At 45.8% G+C, this 15,634-nt stretch overlaps 1 protein-coding gene across 1 annotated transcript in view; it reads right to left on the reverse strand.

The window, feature by feature from the left end:
- Window positions 1–129: 129 nt before the first annotated feature.
- LOC135377266 (uncharacterized) overlaps window positions 130–15,634 on the reverse strand; it is a 17,630-nt gene continuing 2,125 nt past the window's right edge. The window contains exons 3-14 of the mRNA XM_064609580.1: window positions 15,091–15,169; window positions 13,317–13,582; window positions 11,664–11,729; window positions 10,644–10,677; window positions 7,835–7,989; window positions 6,442–6,500; window positions 6,205–6,292; window positions 4,252–4,357; window positions 4,017–4,107; window positions 1,364–1,423; window positions 288–371; window positions 130–220 (exon numbers count right to left, since the gene is read on the reverse strand). Of these exons, the coding sequence (XP_064465650.1) occupies window positions 171–220; window positions 288–371; window positions 1,364–1,423; window positions 4,017–4,107; window positions 4,252–4,357; window positions 6,205–6,292; window positions 6,442–6,500; window positions 7,835–7,989; window positions 10,644–10,677; window positions 11,664–11,729; window positions 13,317–13,408 (885 nt within the window). The 5' untranslated portion in view covers window positions 13,409–13,582; window positions 15,091–15,169 and the 3' untranslated portion in view covers window positions 130–170. The remainder of the gene's footprint in view (window positions 221–287; window positions 372–1,363; window positions 1,424–4,016; window positions 4,108–4,251; window positions 4,358–6,204; window positions 6,293–6,441; window positions 6,501–7,834; window positions 7,990–10,643; window positions 10,678–11,663; window positions 11,730–13,316; window positions 13,583–15,090; window positions 15,170–15,634) is intronic.

Below are 15,634 nucleotides of genomic sequence, written 5' to 3' on the forward strand. Positions count from 1 at the left end.
TAATCTGCGCGCGGCTTTGAGACTCATTAACTCGCCCGCTTTTGCTACACACGCCCACGTGCTCAACCACAGCTAGCATTGATCGAAGCTGCGCTGGCAAGCCTTCCACCGCACCACTGAGCACACGCCTTAACTTGTGTCATTTACTCGAGCACCAAATTACAAGCAAGTTACAAATTATCTTTGTCCGCCTCCGGAGACAGCGCCTCTTCCCAGTCGTCTGAAAAAATTAAGAAGCAAACAGGACTCGTCATACCCGACCGCATTATCGCGCTATCGGAACTCACATGGATCTTGCGAAACCGGGGATATAGGCGGGTTGCAGCCTTCGTCGTTCTCGAACAGCAGGGAGTCTGTGGACACGGTCAGGACTGAAACATGCAAAAATTTTTTGCACTCCTATACGATGGTCATGCACATTCATTCCTACAAAATGAATATGGAAAGGCCCAGAAATATATGCACCGATGCAGTTGGGGGTAGTAGGGATACATGAAGGGCAAGGAACAACTTTGAGCGGCATGCTGCAAAAGCACAGAATGGGCACCTCATCTGGACCTCATAGTGGACACAAAGCCCGCAATGGCAACTGTAATGGCGGGGAGTCCCATGCATAGCATTAATGTGGCGCAATTTGCTTTCCTAGGGGGCACATGGCCAGCAAGTGGACCTGGTATGCTACAGGTACCTCAACCTCGAACGAATGACGGGATTTATTCGACGAGTTATTTCGGATCCAATGTCTGGAATTCATTGCCGTCTCGTGTACGGTCCCCAACATCTTTTCCCCACTTTTTAAGTCTCAGTTACGCAGTTTCTTACACTCCCAGCATAATGCCCCATCATCACTGTAGACGTAACCGTGTGATGAATTGTTTTTCTCAACAACTGCATAAGGCCGCTATGCTCGTAAGGCTGCTCAATAACTTACTTACCAGTCTGTTTATTGTCGAGTAGCTCCTTGTGTGTTCCCCATTACTTTTATTTTACTTTTTTAAATCGTATATCGATTTAACAATATCTTGGTCACAACTAAACTGTATCTTTAGCTGTTAACTCTTGAACAGTGTTGGGACTGTACTACAGGGACATGACATCCACCAGAATGCGACAGCTCCTCCTTTTTTTACGCGAACAAAAACAAATTCGACGAGGACGTGCAGTTAGCTTTTCACTTTTATCTCAAAAACTACAAACAAATCGTGCTATTGCTCTGTCGAATAAAAGTTTGCATGCAGCATCCACGTGCAATTTTTGCAATACAACAAAACTTACCCCAAAACATAATTCATTCCATGGTTCCAGGTTGTCCCTTCATGATACAGAAAAAAAATGCATCACGGTTGCACGATGCATCATTTACCTTTGTCCATTCCCAGCGTGCCAGTTGTCAATACCTCTTCGACGACAGCGACATTGGCAGCTGTGAACCAGAGCAAATTCCGTATATATTGTTAGTACGTGCGTGTGGGGGAAATCCAGAATCTCTTAGCATTAACCCTTTAACTGGCGCTAATAGCATCCACGGTCAAATAATTTTTTTTAAAATTCATTTATGAAGCTTCAACAAGTCATAAAAGTGTAAAACTGCAAGCGCCAGGTCGCTGCAACACTCCGTTTAGAGATTTCCACACATTGGTGGAAATTGTGAATATTTATACAAATCGTCAGTGAGTTCAATGGGTCCCAAGTATCCTGATAGACTGGTAATCAATGCCCCCAACCCTTAGAAACGGCCAACAACAACATGGAGAATCCACCGAATCTGCGTAATTCTCAGTCACTGCACTACCCCTGAACGGGGCACCTCGACAATTTCGTAGAGTTCGTAAGTGCGTGTTAGCAGAGAGCCCAATGTATTATAAAACAAGGGAGAGTTTTTTTTTTTTTCTGTACGTGCTACAAGGGCCATATTATTACCAAAAAAAGTTTGGATGCTTTTGCCCGATTTCTGCCTGCGGAAATGTCCTGCACAAAGACGCCCGTTCTCCAAAGTGCCGTAATTTTTGGTGCGCGATCGTAGTCTTTCTTTTTAGATGCCACCCGGGACACCTATCGTTAGTCAAAAAACAGAACGTTATTTCAGAAGTAGAACGTAGATGTCGCCACTCTTCAATCGCTCTCCTCCTCAGAGAACGCCGATTTTGAACATGCTCAACAAAAATTCCGAGCTACCCGTTAAAGGAACAATGAAATCATGCATTGCTCAAAATGCTGCTTCATTCATCAAGCAATCCACAATGAGCCATCACGGAATTTTTTTTTTTTTTTTTTGCTGAACAGAGTCGCGTCACTGCGCAATTTAATTTTAGTGATGACAAAGTTTCAAATTTTGAGTCAGTTTCAGATTTCCGCTGTTTTATCCCTCCCCATAATGAGTTACGTGGCCGCGGCGTATTATACCGCCACTTCTTGCCTCCTTACCCATCAATTAAACATCTGTACTTCAATTGATTGATTGATTGATTGATGTCAGGGGAAGAAAAGGCACCAGCAGTGGGATTGAAGTCAACTGAAGTAGTACTACGCAACTGGGCGTTGTGAAGCTTGTATGTATAATTATATATATATATATATGTGTATACAATACAAGACGACTCCCCGACTTTGGAACGCTGGATTTTGGAAAAAAAAAAGGTTGCCTTATAATCGAGCAAATATGGTACCACTAGAGCTGCTCAGGCTGTTGAGTCTACGGACTTCCCCGACATTCTGCCGGCCAACGTGCCAGGAACAACGGGCGACACAACCACCTCAGGAGGAGATTTCAAGTCGGACCATGACAAACATCCAAGTAACCAACTGACTCCCCAAGTGAAACACACAAAGACACGGTGCGGAAGAGTTGTGAAACCAGTACATCGTCTGGACCTTTGATGAAACACTGATGTCAAGAGTTAAGAGGTGTGTAAAAAAAACAAATGAAATAATAAGAAAGAAGGGGGAGATGTGTTGTAAGCACTCTATGAGATGGCGCTGCATGTTTCTTATGCATCAGGTTACACAAGAGAGTAAACGAATAAAGCACTTCTAGAGCGGGACTACACAAAGTCGCACGCGCCTTCATTGCCGCAATCCGAAACTATAGGTGAGCCCGCCGAAACGCAGTAGATAAAATAAATCTGGCCACAACGCCCCCAGCGCTGACAAATTTATTACAACATACAAGGACCAACACAAGAGCCTAGTTGCCAGATGGCTCTCAACAAAACAACCAAAACAGCAAGCTTTACGTCATTGATGCCAATCTGCCAGCATGTCGCCGAACGTAGCCTTTGCCTACCTAGGGTCCCTCCCTATGGCTGCGACTCTTACCACCTTCCGGACCCTTTCGAAACGTCAAGGTGCGCCAGTTTATTAGCGAACAGCGATAGTGTAGACACACAAGCTCCGTCTCAATGTATGATTTTTAGCAGTGATGGCCAGTAGTTAACTACATGTAGTTAAACTACCTGATTGTAGTTAAGAAGTAGTGATCAACTACTTGCAGAAATGCAGTGGCAACTACTAGTCAAACTACTATTTTGAGTAGTTAACTACGGTAGTTAGGTTACTGCGGGAGCCAACTACTTCCGATTTTGCCGCAAGCTTTACGGCACGATTGCGCTTCCGACTTTTACCTCGAGCTACGTGCTCGATGTGAACGGAGGTGCGGAGCAATTGTGCTGTGCATGTATACAAAATCTTCAGTTTTATCGCTGCTTGCGATTCATATTTAGGTGTCCGGGAACACTATAGAATGGGATTGGTGTTGATGGACAACATTAATAAGTAGTTATAGATGTAGTTAAAATACACATTGCAGTAGTTAAAGAAGCAGTTTTTACTACCTCCACCGGAAAGTAGTTGAACTACTAGTTAAACTACTCCGTTGCGAAGTAGTCAGTAGCTAAACTACAGTAGAAGTAGTTAGTGGCCATCACCGATTTTTAGTGTAATGCTGAAGTTTACAATAAACTACGACAGGAATAAAGGCAGAGAGTACAGCAAAGAAAGCATCCAATCTTGCAGCTTACCTAAGCTGTTGTCCCTGTCACCAGTGCAGGCCGATGCCAAAGGTCGTGGTTTCAATATTGCAGGGAAGGGGTCAAAGTTGCAGACGTGGCCCTGTCGAAGGATGTCAGAGTGAAGATGATGCAAAAGTGTGCGTAAGAAACGCGTTGGCCTCAAGACAGAGTGAATTACGTCGAAACAAGAAAAATCTTGGTAGATAGAAATTCTGCAAGCGAATGCCCGAGGGACGTTGCTTACGTTAATGACTATTTCGGGTAATGGCGGAAGCTCTCTGCTTTCCATCTCCTCCTCGCACTCTGCAATGGTAGCTTTACAATTGGCCTCCATGGTTTGCAACTTGGCCCTGGAAAATACCCGGATGAAGATGTAACATATTAAGCAGGATGCTTTACCATGGGTGCTTACAACACACGTTTCTTTGAGGAACTAGGGCTCGATACTGTTAGCGCCCGACCTTTCCCCCATGTTATAACAGGTTGCATCAACTTTACAATTCAGGACCATCAGGAATACCACTGTATCAACCCCTAACGTGTTTCCCAAAATTTTCTCGTTCATCTTTCCCGTGCACATACAACGAGTGGAACTGTCTTCCTCGGAAATCATTGTATTCAAGCGAGAACCATCCAATTTCCTGCGTATTTAATATTTCCGCGTTATTTATTTTTCTACTCGCGCAAACCTCTATCTTCACTTATCCCCATGTAATGCCCTAACGGGGCGCCTTGAGGTACTACCATAAATAAATAAATAAAATAAAAAAACAGCAGCGTCCAGTAACCCTGCCGTTCACCTGACACTTACCACCGTATTCTGGCCCTGCCCTAAGGGACCCCTCGAGTTTCAAGGGGTGCTCACAGTAAGCTTCACAGTACACTGGGCACACAATTGGCGCGTGTGCGGGAAGCGCTGCCAAGGCTATTGAAGCAGACTAGGCGTCCCTCGGGGCTAGGCCTTTCACCCCATCTCATTTGTAAGGGGGCAACAAGAAAAGCTGCAGGGGAAAAGCAACCCCCACTGCTAGCGTGTCACTCTGAAGGAAACCGCCAGAGAGGGTTCCGTGTCCAGTACTGCACGTGACCAGTGATATTTTCCCCGCGTGTGCGCCCCACGTTTGCCTTTCTCTCCCACGTGAGGTCGGGGTGTCCGTTCTTCTCAGAGGTTCAGCGGAAGAGACGTTCTCATCATCCTCCTGTTTCGCCCTTTCAAGGCATTCAAACGTTTTTGGAGCCACCTGCTCCGAACGGCACAAGAGAGTTCATTCATCGACTCAAATGGCATCATTCAGGTAGGTGTAAGGGATGTTGTTGCCAGCACAATTTGTGTGAAGCTATTCCCCGCTGTTACAAATTTAAAGGGGCGGCCGCACCTGTTCCAGTTGATTTTGAAACTATCATGTCATTTTTATTCCTCCTGGACCACTGACCACGGTGCCGAAAATCCCACGCGAAATAGTAGGCCTGCCGGAATAAAATGGAAAAAAAAAGTCACTCCCTAAGAACAAACGAGGCTGTGACGGAGGAAATAAATGCTGCGGTCGAGCGGGCATTTCATAGAGCTACGGGGCGGGCGCCTATCCCCCTCTGAGCGCTGATCTTCGAAATTTGTTTATTTAAAAGCTAACCACCTTTCGGACAAAAACAAAAATAACCAGGCAGATTGACAGCCGATGCCAAGCACGGGACGCGACCGTTCCTGTAGGTCCTCGATTTCATAACCACCCCCAGCGTTCTGGGGCAAGAGAATTCCCACTCTTGCATTGTCAACGATCAAGAATTGAGTCTTATGCATTCTCGGTAAGTCGTGCACATGTAATAGTGAGAGGTGTGAAAGAAAGTTGCGTTCCTCCTGCCACATCATATTATGGCCATGACTTAGTCAAAATTCGTGCTTTCTGACCCATAAGGTCCTTATGAGCGTGCACGCCGTAAAATAAACCCAGTAAATACTGTACAACGAAAATGCTCTTAACATTAATATAATAAATAAATAAACCATCTAAAGATCGATATCTTTCAAATGCGAAACAAGGGCTGAAAAGTTCTTAAAAGTATTGCACCAAACTCTGGCTTCCCCAACCCTAACACCCATTTTTCTCACCAAGCACTGGCTAAAGTTATAAAATAAACTAGGTGAACAGCCAAGCCCTAGGCTCCCTTTACACTAGAGACAGCTGTTCGTAGTATTAACCTTGCAGTCCGGAGTTCATCAATCCTGGCTTTGTGCGCTTGTAGTTGCAGCTCCAGGACTGGTGTGACATTCGCAATTGCAGCAAAATCTAAACAGGAGACGGGGTACATATACCCCAGCACATAAGCATTAGGTTTAAACAGTAGGGCTTAAACAATATACGCAGCAGGAACCAAGTGAACGGGAATTAACAGAACCAGGCAAAAATATAAATTACGAGAGAAAGGCATAGTTTACCTGCACTTTCGGCCTTGTCAGCAAAAGCGTTCAAGTCTTCTGAATGCTTCTCTAGCAAGCTTGTAGGAATAACACAGCAGAAATAAATGGATGTGTACGTAAGCGGCGTAGTGTCAGAATAAAAGGAAAAAATGCCGTTTGGCCCCAAAACCAAAACTAAAAAATCGCGAATGCATCCATCCATAGCACGTATAGTTACTTATTTCATAAACTGTATAGCCAGAGGCATTCATAGTGTGCATATACTAAGAGAGACGAGGAAGGCAGGGTCAATCATGTGTTCCTTCAGTCAGTATTTTGGCTATAGCAAACAAGCACTGAAAGAATAAGGTGAGCCAGCTGGAAGATTCATACCTTCGTAGTTGAGGAGGACTGAAAGGTAGTGTAGCTGTGTCGTCTTTTCAGGCTTCCTCAGATAAAAGTGAGGAGATACACAATAGAGGAGGGAGCGGAGCAACCTGCTGAGCAGTGAAAAAGGGACGACCCAACACCAAATGAGAAGCCTTGAGGAGTCCCTTGGTAATGATGTGATGAGTGACAAGTGGAAAGGGACAAATGGAGAATGGCCAAGTAGCCAGGTGAGGTGGCCTAATGGCTTGGCGAGACATTATCAACGAGTCACTTGCCCTGGACGTCAACCAACAAGTAAAAAAGCAGCAGAAAATGCGTAGGGAATATCGGCGATGACAAAAACTGAGTGGAAAGTGTGATGCGGTTTAAGATGAGAGAACGGTGCCCGAAACATGGTATAGGAGAACTCCAATCGGGATGCTGTTGCGCCACCAGACATGGTGGTTCTTGCAATCAGCTCGCTCTTCAAGATGCGGTACGGAGTATCCAGTGGAGGCTGAAGGATAATGTCAATAATCTCTGCCACCATATCTGCAGGAAGAGCCCCGATGATGTAGTCATATTTATTTGTGGGGCGATGTTATGTGCAGCAAATTGCGCCTCGACCCGCTCAAACCAGACCCGGGGTCGTGTGCCCTATAGAAAGGTAGGCCAAGAGTCATAGCCACTTCGGTGGGGATAGCCGAACCGGGTGCTGAAGAGTCAGAGTGAAGCTGATACACGGCAAAAATTGCTGATGAAGGCACTCTGTTCGGGTCACCAGAATTGAGGATATATAAGAGGACGGACAAAGGGATGGCTGAGAACGCACTGATGTGGCCCTTTGTCTCTTCAACATTTTTTTTTTCTACAATTTTGCCATCAGCTTGAAACCAATGGGGGTCGAGCGTCCTCTTTCTACAATGAAGTATCGTGCACTGCATAGGGCAGACCAGAGAAATTTAACCTCTGTAATTCGCCAGCCCGTACACTTAACAAAACTCGCCTCCAAAAACCTTGTGCATGTCTGCAAAAATTTTTTAAAAGCCAAAATGGGAGTTACCTGACAACATCAAGTGGTTCGCCTGTCTGGAACTTTGCTCCATCGAAAGTTCGATCCTTTCTTCGTGCAAATCCGGAAGTCAGACACGTGAGCTCGTCCCGGGTAGTGAGCAACGAAGTGATACCTTCGAGCTCCTTTGCGAAGGCCTCAGCCTTCTGAACATCATCGTGAAGGGTAGGACATAAATTACGAGCTGCAAAACTAACTTTTGGCAAAGAGAAAACTGCAACATTCATAGGTACTTTTAAGGGACAACATGTTAGTGTGCACAGAGATCAGCTCAGGAGACAATTAAATAGTGGAATAGTGGGCTCAGGAGACTTTAAATAGTAATGGCAAATTGGAAGGCTGGTGGTCATTGCTAACCTGGTGCCAGTTCACATGACAGTTAGTTCAGAGGAAGTTAGTCTTGTGCAAACAGTAACTGCAATGTAACTGAAAACTGGGGCATGCAACATGCTAGCCACATGAATGCACAGAGGATCACCTCGGTGCTAGAGTGCATATATACCAACTTAGCAGCTTCACTGCCCTCAAAGCTCTCTTCACCTTTCTTGATACCATAGGACTTGGATCCTGATTGTGAAGGGGCTCGTTACTTCATTCCCCGCTGGGGAATACACCGGCAATGGGGTAGAGTACTCCCCATTCATCATCAAGCAATAAAGTTGTTGTTTGGTGGTTTTCAGAGGCTCTCTGTGGCTGACTTTAATGCTCATTTAACTCCATGTGCACTGTAGTGTAGCACCTGCCAGTAGTGTAGCATTCAACAAAATTGCACTGCAAACATGCATGCAGACGACACTTGTATCCAGTGTTGGAAAACATGGCGACACTGGTACATAAGCACATTTACATACGAAGGGTGTTCGAGTCAAACCGGGACTTTTCCTTTTTCGCAAAAGTACAATGAACTTACGGTCGAGAAATTAGTTTTTCGACGTAATCTCCAGCCGCACTAATGCACTTGTCGTAGCGTTTCACAAGGGCTTGGATGCCAGCAGCGTAGAAATCCTTACCAGCATGTAGCAGCCATGATCAGACCGCATTCTTGACCTCGTCGTCGCAGCTGAAGTGGCGGCCCCCCGAGGAACGCCTTCAGTGGCCTGAAGAGATGGAAATCGCTGGGAGTGAGGTCTGGACTGTAAGGGGGATGTGGCAGCAACTCCCAGCCAAGTTCCTGATGCGGGCGTGCATTGTCCTGTAGGAGGAGGACTCCTTTGGTGATAAGGCCCGGCCGCTTTTGCTTCAGCGCCTTATGCACATCCCCGAGAACCTGGCAGTAATATGCACTATTGATGGTGGTACCACTGGGCAGAAAATCAACATGAACTCCAGCCTTGTCCCAGAACACCGTAGCCATGACCTCACCCGCAGACGGGGTGCTTTGGAGCTTCTTGGGAGCTGGCGAGCCCGGATGCTTCCATTGTTTTGATGCTCAGGAGTTAAATGGTGCACCCACGTTTCATCGCACATGATGATCCGATCAAGGAACGCCTGTCCTTCAGTGTCGAAACGGTACCTTAGCTCTTGGGAGATTTCCAGTTTTCTCTGCGGGCCAAACACGGAGAGCTGCCTTGGGACCCAAGGGGCACTAACTTTCCGAAACTGAACGTGTTCAACGTTCCCACAGAAAGGTCAGTCTTTCGAGCCAGTTTGATACACGTTATCCGTCGGTCCTTGAGGATCAGGCGCTCCACAAGCTGGATGTTCTCAGGAACACTGACACTGAGCTCTGAGCCCCCCCGGCCGGGATAGTCCTGCACCGATGTACGGCTGTCTCGGAACCGTTTGCACCACTCAAACGCTTTGCTGCGGCTAGTGTATCATGGCAATACTGAGCCTGAAGTCTTCTGTGAATTTCAGGTGAATTTACGCATTCAATCACGAGAAACTTGATGTCAATTCGCTGTTCCATGTGCGCGCGCACCTCGTTGTTGGTCATTTTGTCCAGCACGTGTCTTCTGTTTTGCACAAACTTTGCACCACCACGTGGTGAACGCGGACGCCTGTCGCGTGTGAAAATGACGAAAAGGAGGTAGCGCGGTCCATTTGTACTGAGACAAAGTCCTGGTTTGACTCGAACACCCCTCGTAGAATGGCCCATTCAGGAGGCAGAAATGGCAGAGGAGGCAGGTGGACGAATGAGATAGCTCAAGCCGCATTGTGAAGAAATAGCCCGGCAATCCAAAGGCTTCGAAGACCTCAAAATATGGGCTCGGGATTCCATTGTTTTCAAGTGTTTCCAGCCCCTACGCGAGCCCCGTATTTATTGCACAATCCGCCTCAGCAAAACACTCACAACAATACGGAGAGGATTTTCGCTGCTGCTCCTCTCAGCAAGCCAATTGGGCATTTGAATATATCCCCCATCCAATGATTACATATTTTTAGGTTCCATAATAATCTCTCGGCGATCTTTACATTTTTATAGCATTCATCCTGTCACCTCATCACCGCTGAAATTTGCGGTGCACAGTCTTAACCATCCTGTATTTTTTTTTAAGGCTGACAAACCAGACAATACCTGTCAAACAGACAAGCACGAAATGCAGTGTGATGCTCATAAAAGAACTGCAATGCAATGCATATATTTGTTGTTCGCGAAGGAAACTAAACTGCTGTAGAGAAGGTAATGTAGACTACTGCGTTTATTATGATAATCTTTCATGCATGTAGACCTCATGAAATGCAGTTCACCTTTCATGAGACCCCACGAAAGCTTTCATGAAAGCTGGTATCATAATAAACGCAGTAGCTTCAACGTTATCTTTATTTCACTCGTTCAAAAGACTTAGAACACACTCACTTGTTCAATTTGATGGATGTCGATTGAAGGCTTGCTGCAATTCCAAAGTCAATATCATGGCCTTAATGTCAATCAATTCAGTATTGAATCCAAACAATATTGATAGCACATTCCAGCAACCAAAGTGCACCGCTGGGTTAGACATAGCACACATGCACACACACACAAAAAAAAACCTTGGTAAGAAACTGAGAAAAACATCTTGCTTATGTGGATAAAATACGCACCAGCATCACAACAGCGCACAAACAACAATAGTTCAACGTTTCAGAACACATTCGGATAACATTATTAGGAAGCGTGATTGTGCCTATCCAACTCATCAAAAGGCAATTTGTTCACCCAGTTTGTTTGTGCACCCAGCAATTTGTTTTTAAGCAGTTGTGTTGGTGTGTATCTCGTCGGCGTAAAGACATGCTGTTGACAGGTTCAGAGAACTGTCGTCTGCTAGTCAGCTGTTCAGGGCTCTGAAGAAGCATTACTCTCAGGGGAACTCCAGCGGGACAATGAAATCATCCATGCGCACGGCTGACCTTTCAATCCCCCCCCCCCCCCAAGGGGCTATAAAAGGAGAAAGCCCTCAAGACACAAAGAAAAGCCAGGCGCTGACCTCAGCTGACTCGTGAACTGGTACGCACAGACATAATGTTGTCATCGGTCACGTGTGCATTGTCCTTCTCCGCCTCGTTACACCCTGTGAGGCAAGGCGAGAGTGAACGTGTGCGAGCGCGTTGGTATACAATTTTCTGGGGGAAAAAAATTCATAAATCGAAGCCTTTGGACTATTCCGCAAATTGACACACATACTTTCACGAGACGTCTAAAACTGAAAATATTTTGGATCTAGAGTTGGTCTGTTTGGATCGAATGCACCGAGAAAAACGACTGGTAAAAGCGCACGAGACAGCGCAGGAAACGCTGAAATCTTGAAAGCTCCAGCTTGAATATGAGCTTGTCCTTTGCTGCCTGGTGCAGTCTTGCTCAGCAAACGAGTCAGCTCAAGAAAAGCCACCCCCTTACCTGAGTGATAGCCCCCTCATAATACTGAGCTTTGAGCATGCACTTCGCTCCCGCTTCTGCAGCTCCCTGCGGAAGAGATTGCGTCAGTTATAATAATTAAATAGTGACAACTGTAAGTGCTAAAGGAGCACTGCGAGGTGTCTGCTGCGCACGCTTGTCTAATTGGAAAGACCCACGGGAGAATGAGGGAACACTGTGATGTGATGTGGTCCCCTGGCTTGCGACCGTCAGTGCATGAGCTAACAAGACAAACAAAGGTAGGTAGGTACGGGGGACTCGCGCAAGGAACATGTCCGCGTCGGACATCCGTCGGATGTCCGTGACAGCCTCATGGCAGCGTGTCACTCTGAGGACGGAATGCGCTGGAGAATGTTCTGGACCGCGCCACACAGCACCGCTACTTTTTAAACCTGCAAATGTGGCAATTGGCTGTCCTGGACCTGTATCGTATGTAAAACCTCAGACCAAAGCTGCCTGCAGCTTGTCCTGTCCAGTGCCTCCAACGAGACGATCAAGAAAACGATCGTGAACGTGCGACGAAGGAACACGAGCCAAGATTGCACACTTTGCACTTGAACGAGGCAACACAGTGGCTCCTGCTAAGATGGCTGCTACAGCGAAATTTTTGCGTGCCTTTAAAGTTAGAGAATTTTCCTAATCCGTCAAAATTAAGGGCTTTATAGTGTGCTCTTTCCAAAAGGTATGAGGGACATGGTCCTCATGCGATGGTCCTCTTTCATAGGAGCTCATTTATCCCTTGTAGAAAACAGCGTAGTTACCAAAGAAAAAAAAAAAGGAACGTCGGGTTCACCTCGGTGTTCCTTTAACATATTCCCTGTTCTTCAAAAAGATATGATAAAGAAGAAGACAAAGAAGAAGGAGAAGAAAAGAGAAGAACCTTTGCTCGAAACTATTCATTCAGTACACGAGCCTTCTTATTTGCTGTCTTAAATAATAGATAGTACACTGTTCCATTCAGCGAGTGTTCTTCCCAGTTCAGCACTCCACACTTATACCTAGGGAGTGACATTTTCGGGTTAAACCCGATTCTGCCCAATTATTCCCCCCCCCCCCCCCCAAACTGACCTCCGACTAATTCGGGTTAAACCCGATTTCTCCCCGAATTCCAGTCACTATGAAATCCTCGAGTGATGTTTTTCACCGAAGACGAACAAAGGTCGCCACGTGTAACACACGTAAGAATGGGTCACTTACGTTCCCAGCAGTACACCCATGTGTGTCAATACTGTCTATGCCTTCAGGGATTACCGCTGAAAGGTCACGATCCCGCAAAATAAACAAAAAAAAGAGAGATTAGGAGGGGAGTTAATAGACGAGACCAGAAACAAAAACACCCGAAGGCACAATTATTACCCGATTTCTCCCCGAATTACAGATTTAAAAGTAGTGCCCAATTTTTAACCCCCAAATCTGAGAAAGGCATACAACCCGAAAAAGTCACTCCTTACTTATACCGAAGTCACAAGTTCATAATTGCCTGGAAAACTGACTGAAGGCCTGAAAACGCATCTCATGTAATTGGCTAAAAGGTCTATCATTCACAATCATCTTTGTCAACATATTACGTGCTAACTCTAGAAATCTTCGAAGAGACACTTACATTATGGCTACAGCCCCTCAAAATACTTTTACCTCATGAGCTGGTCCGCGTCTTCCTTCACAGACAGAATTTTTTCTTGCATAGCAGCATCAGAAGCTCGAGATGTGCTAGTCTCATAATCCATTAACGCATTTTTGCGTGCGAGCCGAAACTTGCGCTTGAAACTAGTGCGGTCGAGGCAGCATTGCAGGACGTAGGTTGAGAAACAGGCGTAGAGCTCGACACACACTGCCCTCCCAGGATGCAACAGGATCCGTGGAACAAAGTCCGATACAAACTGAGTCGCTTCGGGTTGTCCCTGTGGGTAGGGATAGTTGAAAAGACCATAATATAACCACCCGACTAGAGACGCGAAGCCCCTGAAAAAAAAAAAAAAAAAAAAAGGAACGGAAATTTTTGGGAGAAAGTTTTCTTCAATTTTTTTTAGTCTCCGGAAAAATAGCCCAAAATTTCCAGGCGACAAAATTCAGAAACGTAAATTTTCGTGCCTTCAATGCGTTCCAACCCACCAACAGTGCCTTCGGTGTCTCTAATCCGCCAACAACCACCAACTTAGAGCTCCGTCTGGCCGCTCCGAGCGATCGCCATCACGTTCACATAATGTCCGAGTTCCGGTCGGATTGGACAGGTTGTTCTAATTACCTATCGCTGAGTAGACAGCAGTCTTGTGGGATGCTCTGCTCCGCATTTATGCCTAGAGGATTAACACTACTAAATCTTCTACCTCATTGTATGCTGTGGTTTGGCCGGCAATGCTTAGACTCGGCAGTAAACACGTTTGTTTCCATTTTTTCGGGGGGGGGGGGGGGGAACGATTTACCTGATTGGTGAAATAAACACAAATTCAATTGGACTGAAAAAAAAAAAAAACTTTTTTTCAAACGATCCAAAATTTCCGGAAATTTTGCTTTTATACACCAGACGTGTCTGCCTACTCCCAATTATTCCCAAAATATAACTAGGGCCTGAAGTTTCAGGCTTTAACCCGATCGTTACCCGGCAAAATTGCCCTCGCTGAGACGTCCACAGAACCGCTCGCCGACTTGTCTGGCAGCAAATGCAGTTATGTCAATTTAAATTAAATTAATTTTTTAAATCCCCAATTTATCCCTGAATTTAGCATACTGGAGTCTTTTCCACCCGAATTTGCGTGCATTCCCCCCCCCCGTGTTATTGCCGCGAAGCAACTGCGGCGTACAGACGTGGAGAGATGGAGAGAGGACAGCAGGAAGGAGGGGAGGGGGACGGTGCGGTTAGTGTGCGTCCTGGGCCGACTACAGGGGGAACTGTGCCGCCATTCCTCTGGAAAGTCTTCGGAAAACCCAGGGAAAACCCTCAGACAGCGCAGAATTTAGAAAAAAATATTTCCCGAAAACTTCAGACTCTAAACATAACCAATTACAATCACTTTTCAAATCGGGTTTTATGTTAGAAGCTGTAAAATAACGAGTCAAATATAGAGATATGTGCATGAGCAGATTTTTGGATGCGAAAGAAAACGAAACGTGAAATGAAGGACACACGAGATGGCAGCAGAGAGCACAAAATCGTTTGTACTTTTCCGTTTGTTCTGTGTTTTATCTCGGGAGACAGTGACGCGTGGGGTACGCGTCTCACCAGATTTAACCCTAAAAATGCTTTAAATGCACTCATTCGGTTTTTATAAATGAAAACATTACCTACCATAGTACCTTCGTACCACAGTACCACTGTACTTCGTATGTAAGCTGTCTGTTGCAGTTTCGTTGCAGTGATACAATACTGACTCACAAAAGAAACGTACTTCAGAATGAATAAACTCGTTACCCTCAATTCGTTGAGCCAATCACAAATGACAATTCTCAAGTCCTTCTGCAGCGTGCCGTCTGTCGCAGGCCAACATGCTCTGGAAATGAAAGAAGCGGAACTGTAGAGTAATCCTCCGTGTGCCAATTATTTTTACAAAACCGATAGCGGGGGTGCAAGTGCAGGGTGCCTAAGCCGGCGTTCACACGGGGCAACTTTTCCCAGCAACTCGGAGCAACTCAAACCAACGTCTTTTGAGCAATTTCGAGTCCGCGTTCACACGCAGCAACTCTGTAGCTGCACCCACAAGCAACCTTATGGCGACCGGACAATGTGGGTTCGAATCGAACTGGTGGAATCTTTTCTTTAGCTGCTGTTTATCAAATTTCAGTCAGTTTTATTACTCCAATAGATCATTATTGCCGTCCAGAAGTGGCAACTGATATGTTTCCGTGAAGTTCGTAAAAAAAGAAAAAGTTACTTTTTAGCTGCACCTCCAGGATTTGAACCTACGAACCCACGAACGAAATCCACAACGCCATCGGGAGTCACGTGGCAATGCTTC

This window comes from Ornithodoros turicata, chromosome 1 (genome assembly GCF_037126465.1).
Source record: "Ornithodoros turicata isolate Travis chromosome 1, ASM3712646v1, whole genome shotgun sequence".
In the NCBI taxonomy this organism is placed as follows: domain Eukaryota; kingdom Metazoa; phylum Arthropoda; class Arachnida; order Ixodida; family Argasidae; genus Ornithodoros; species Ornithodoros turicata.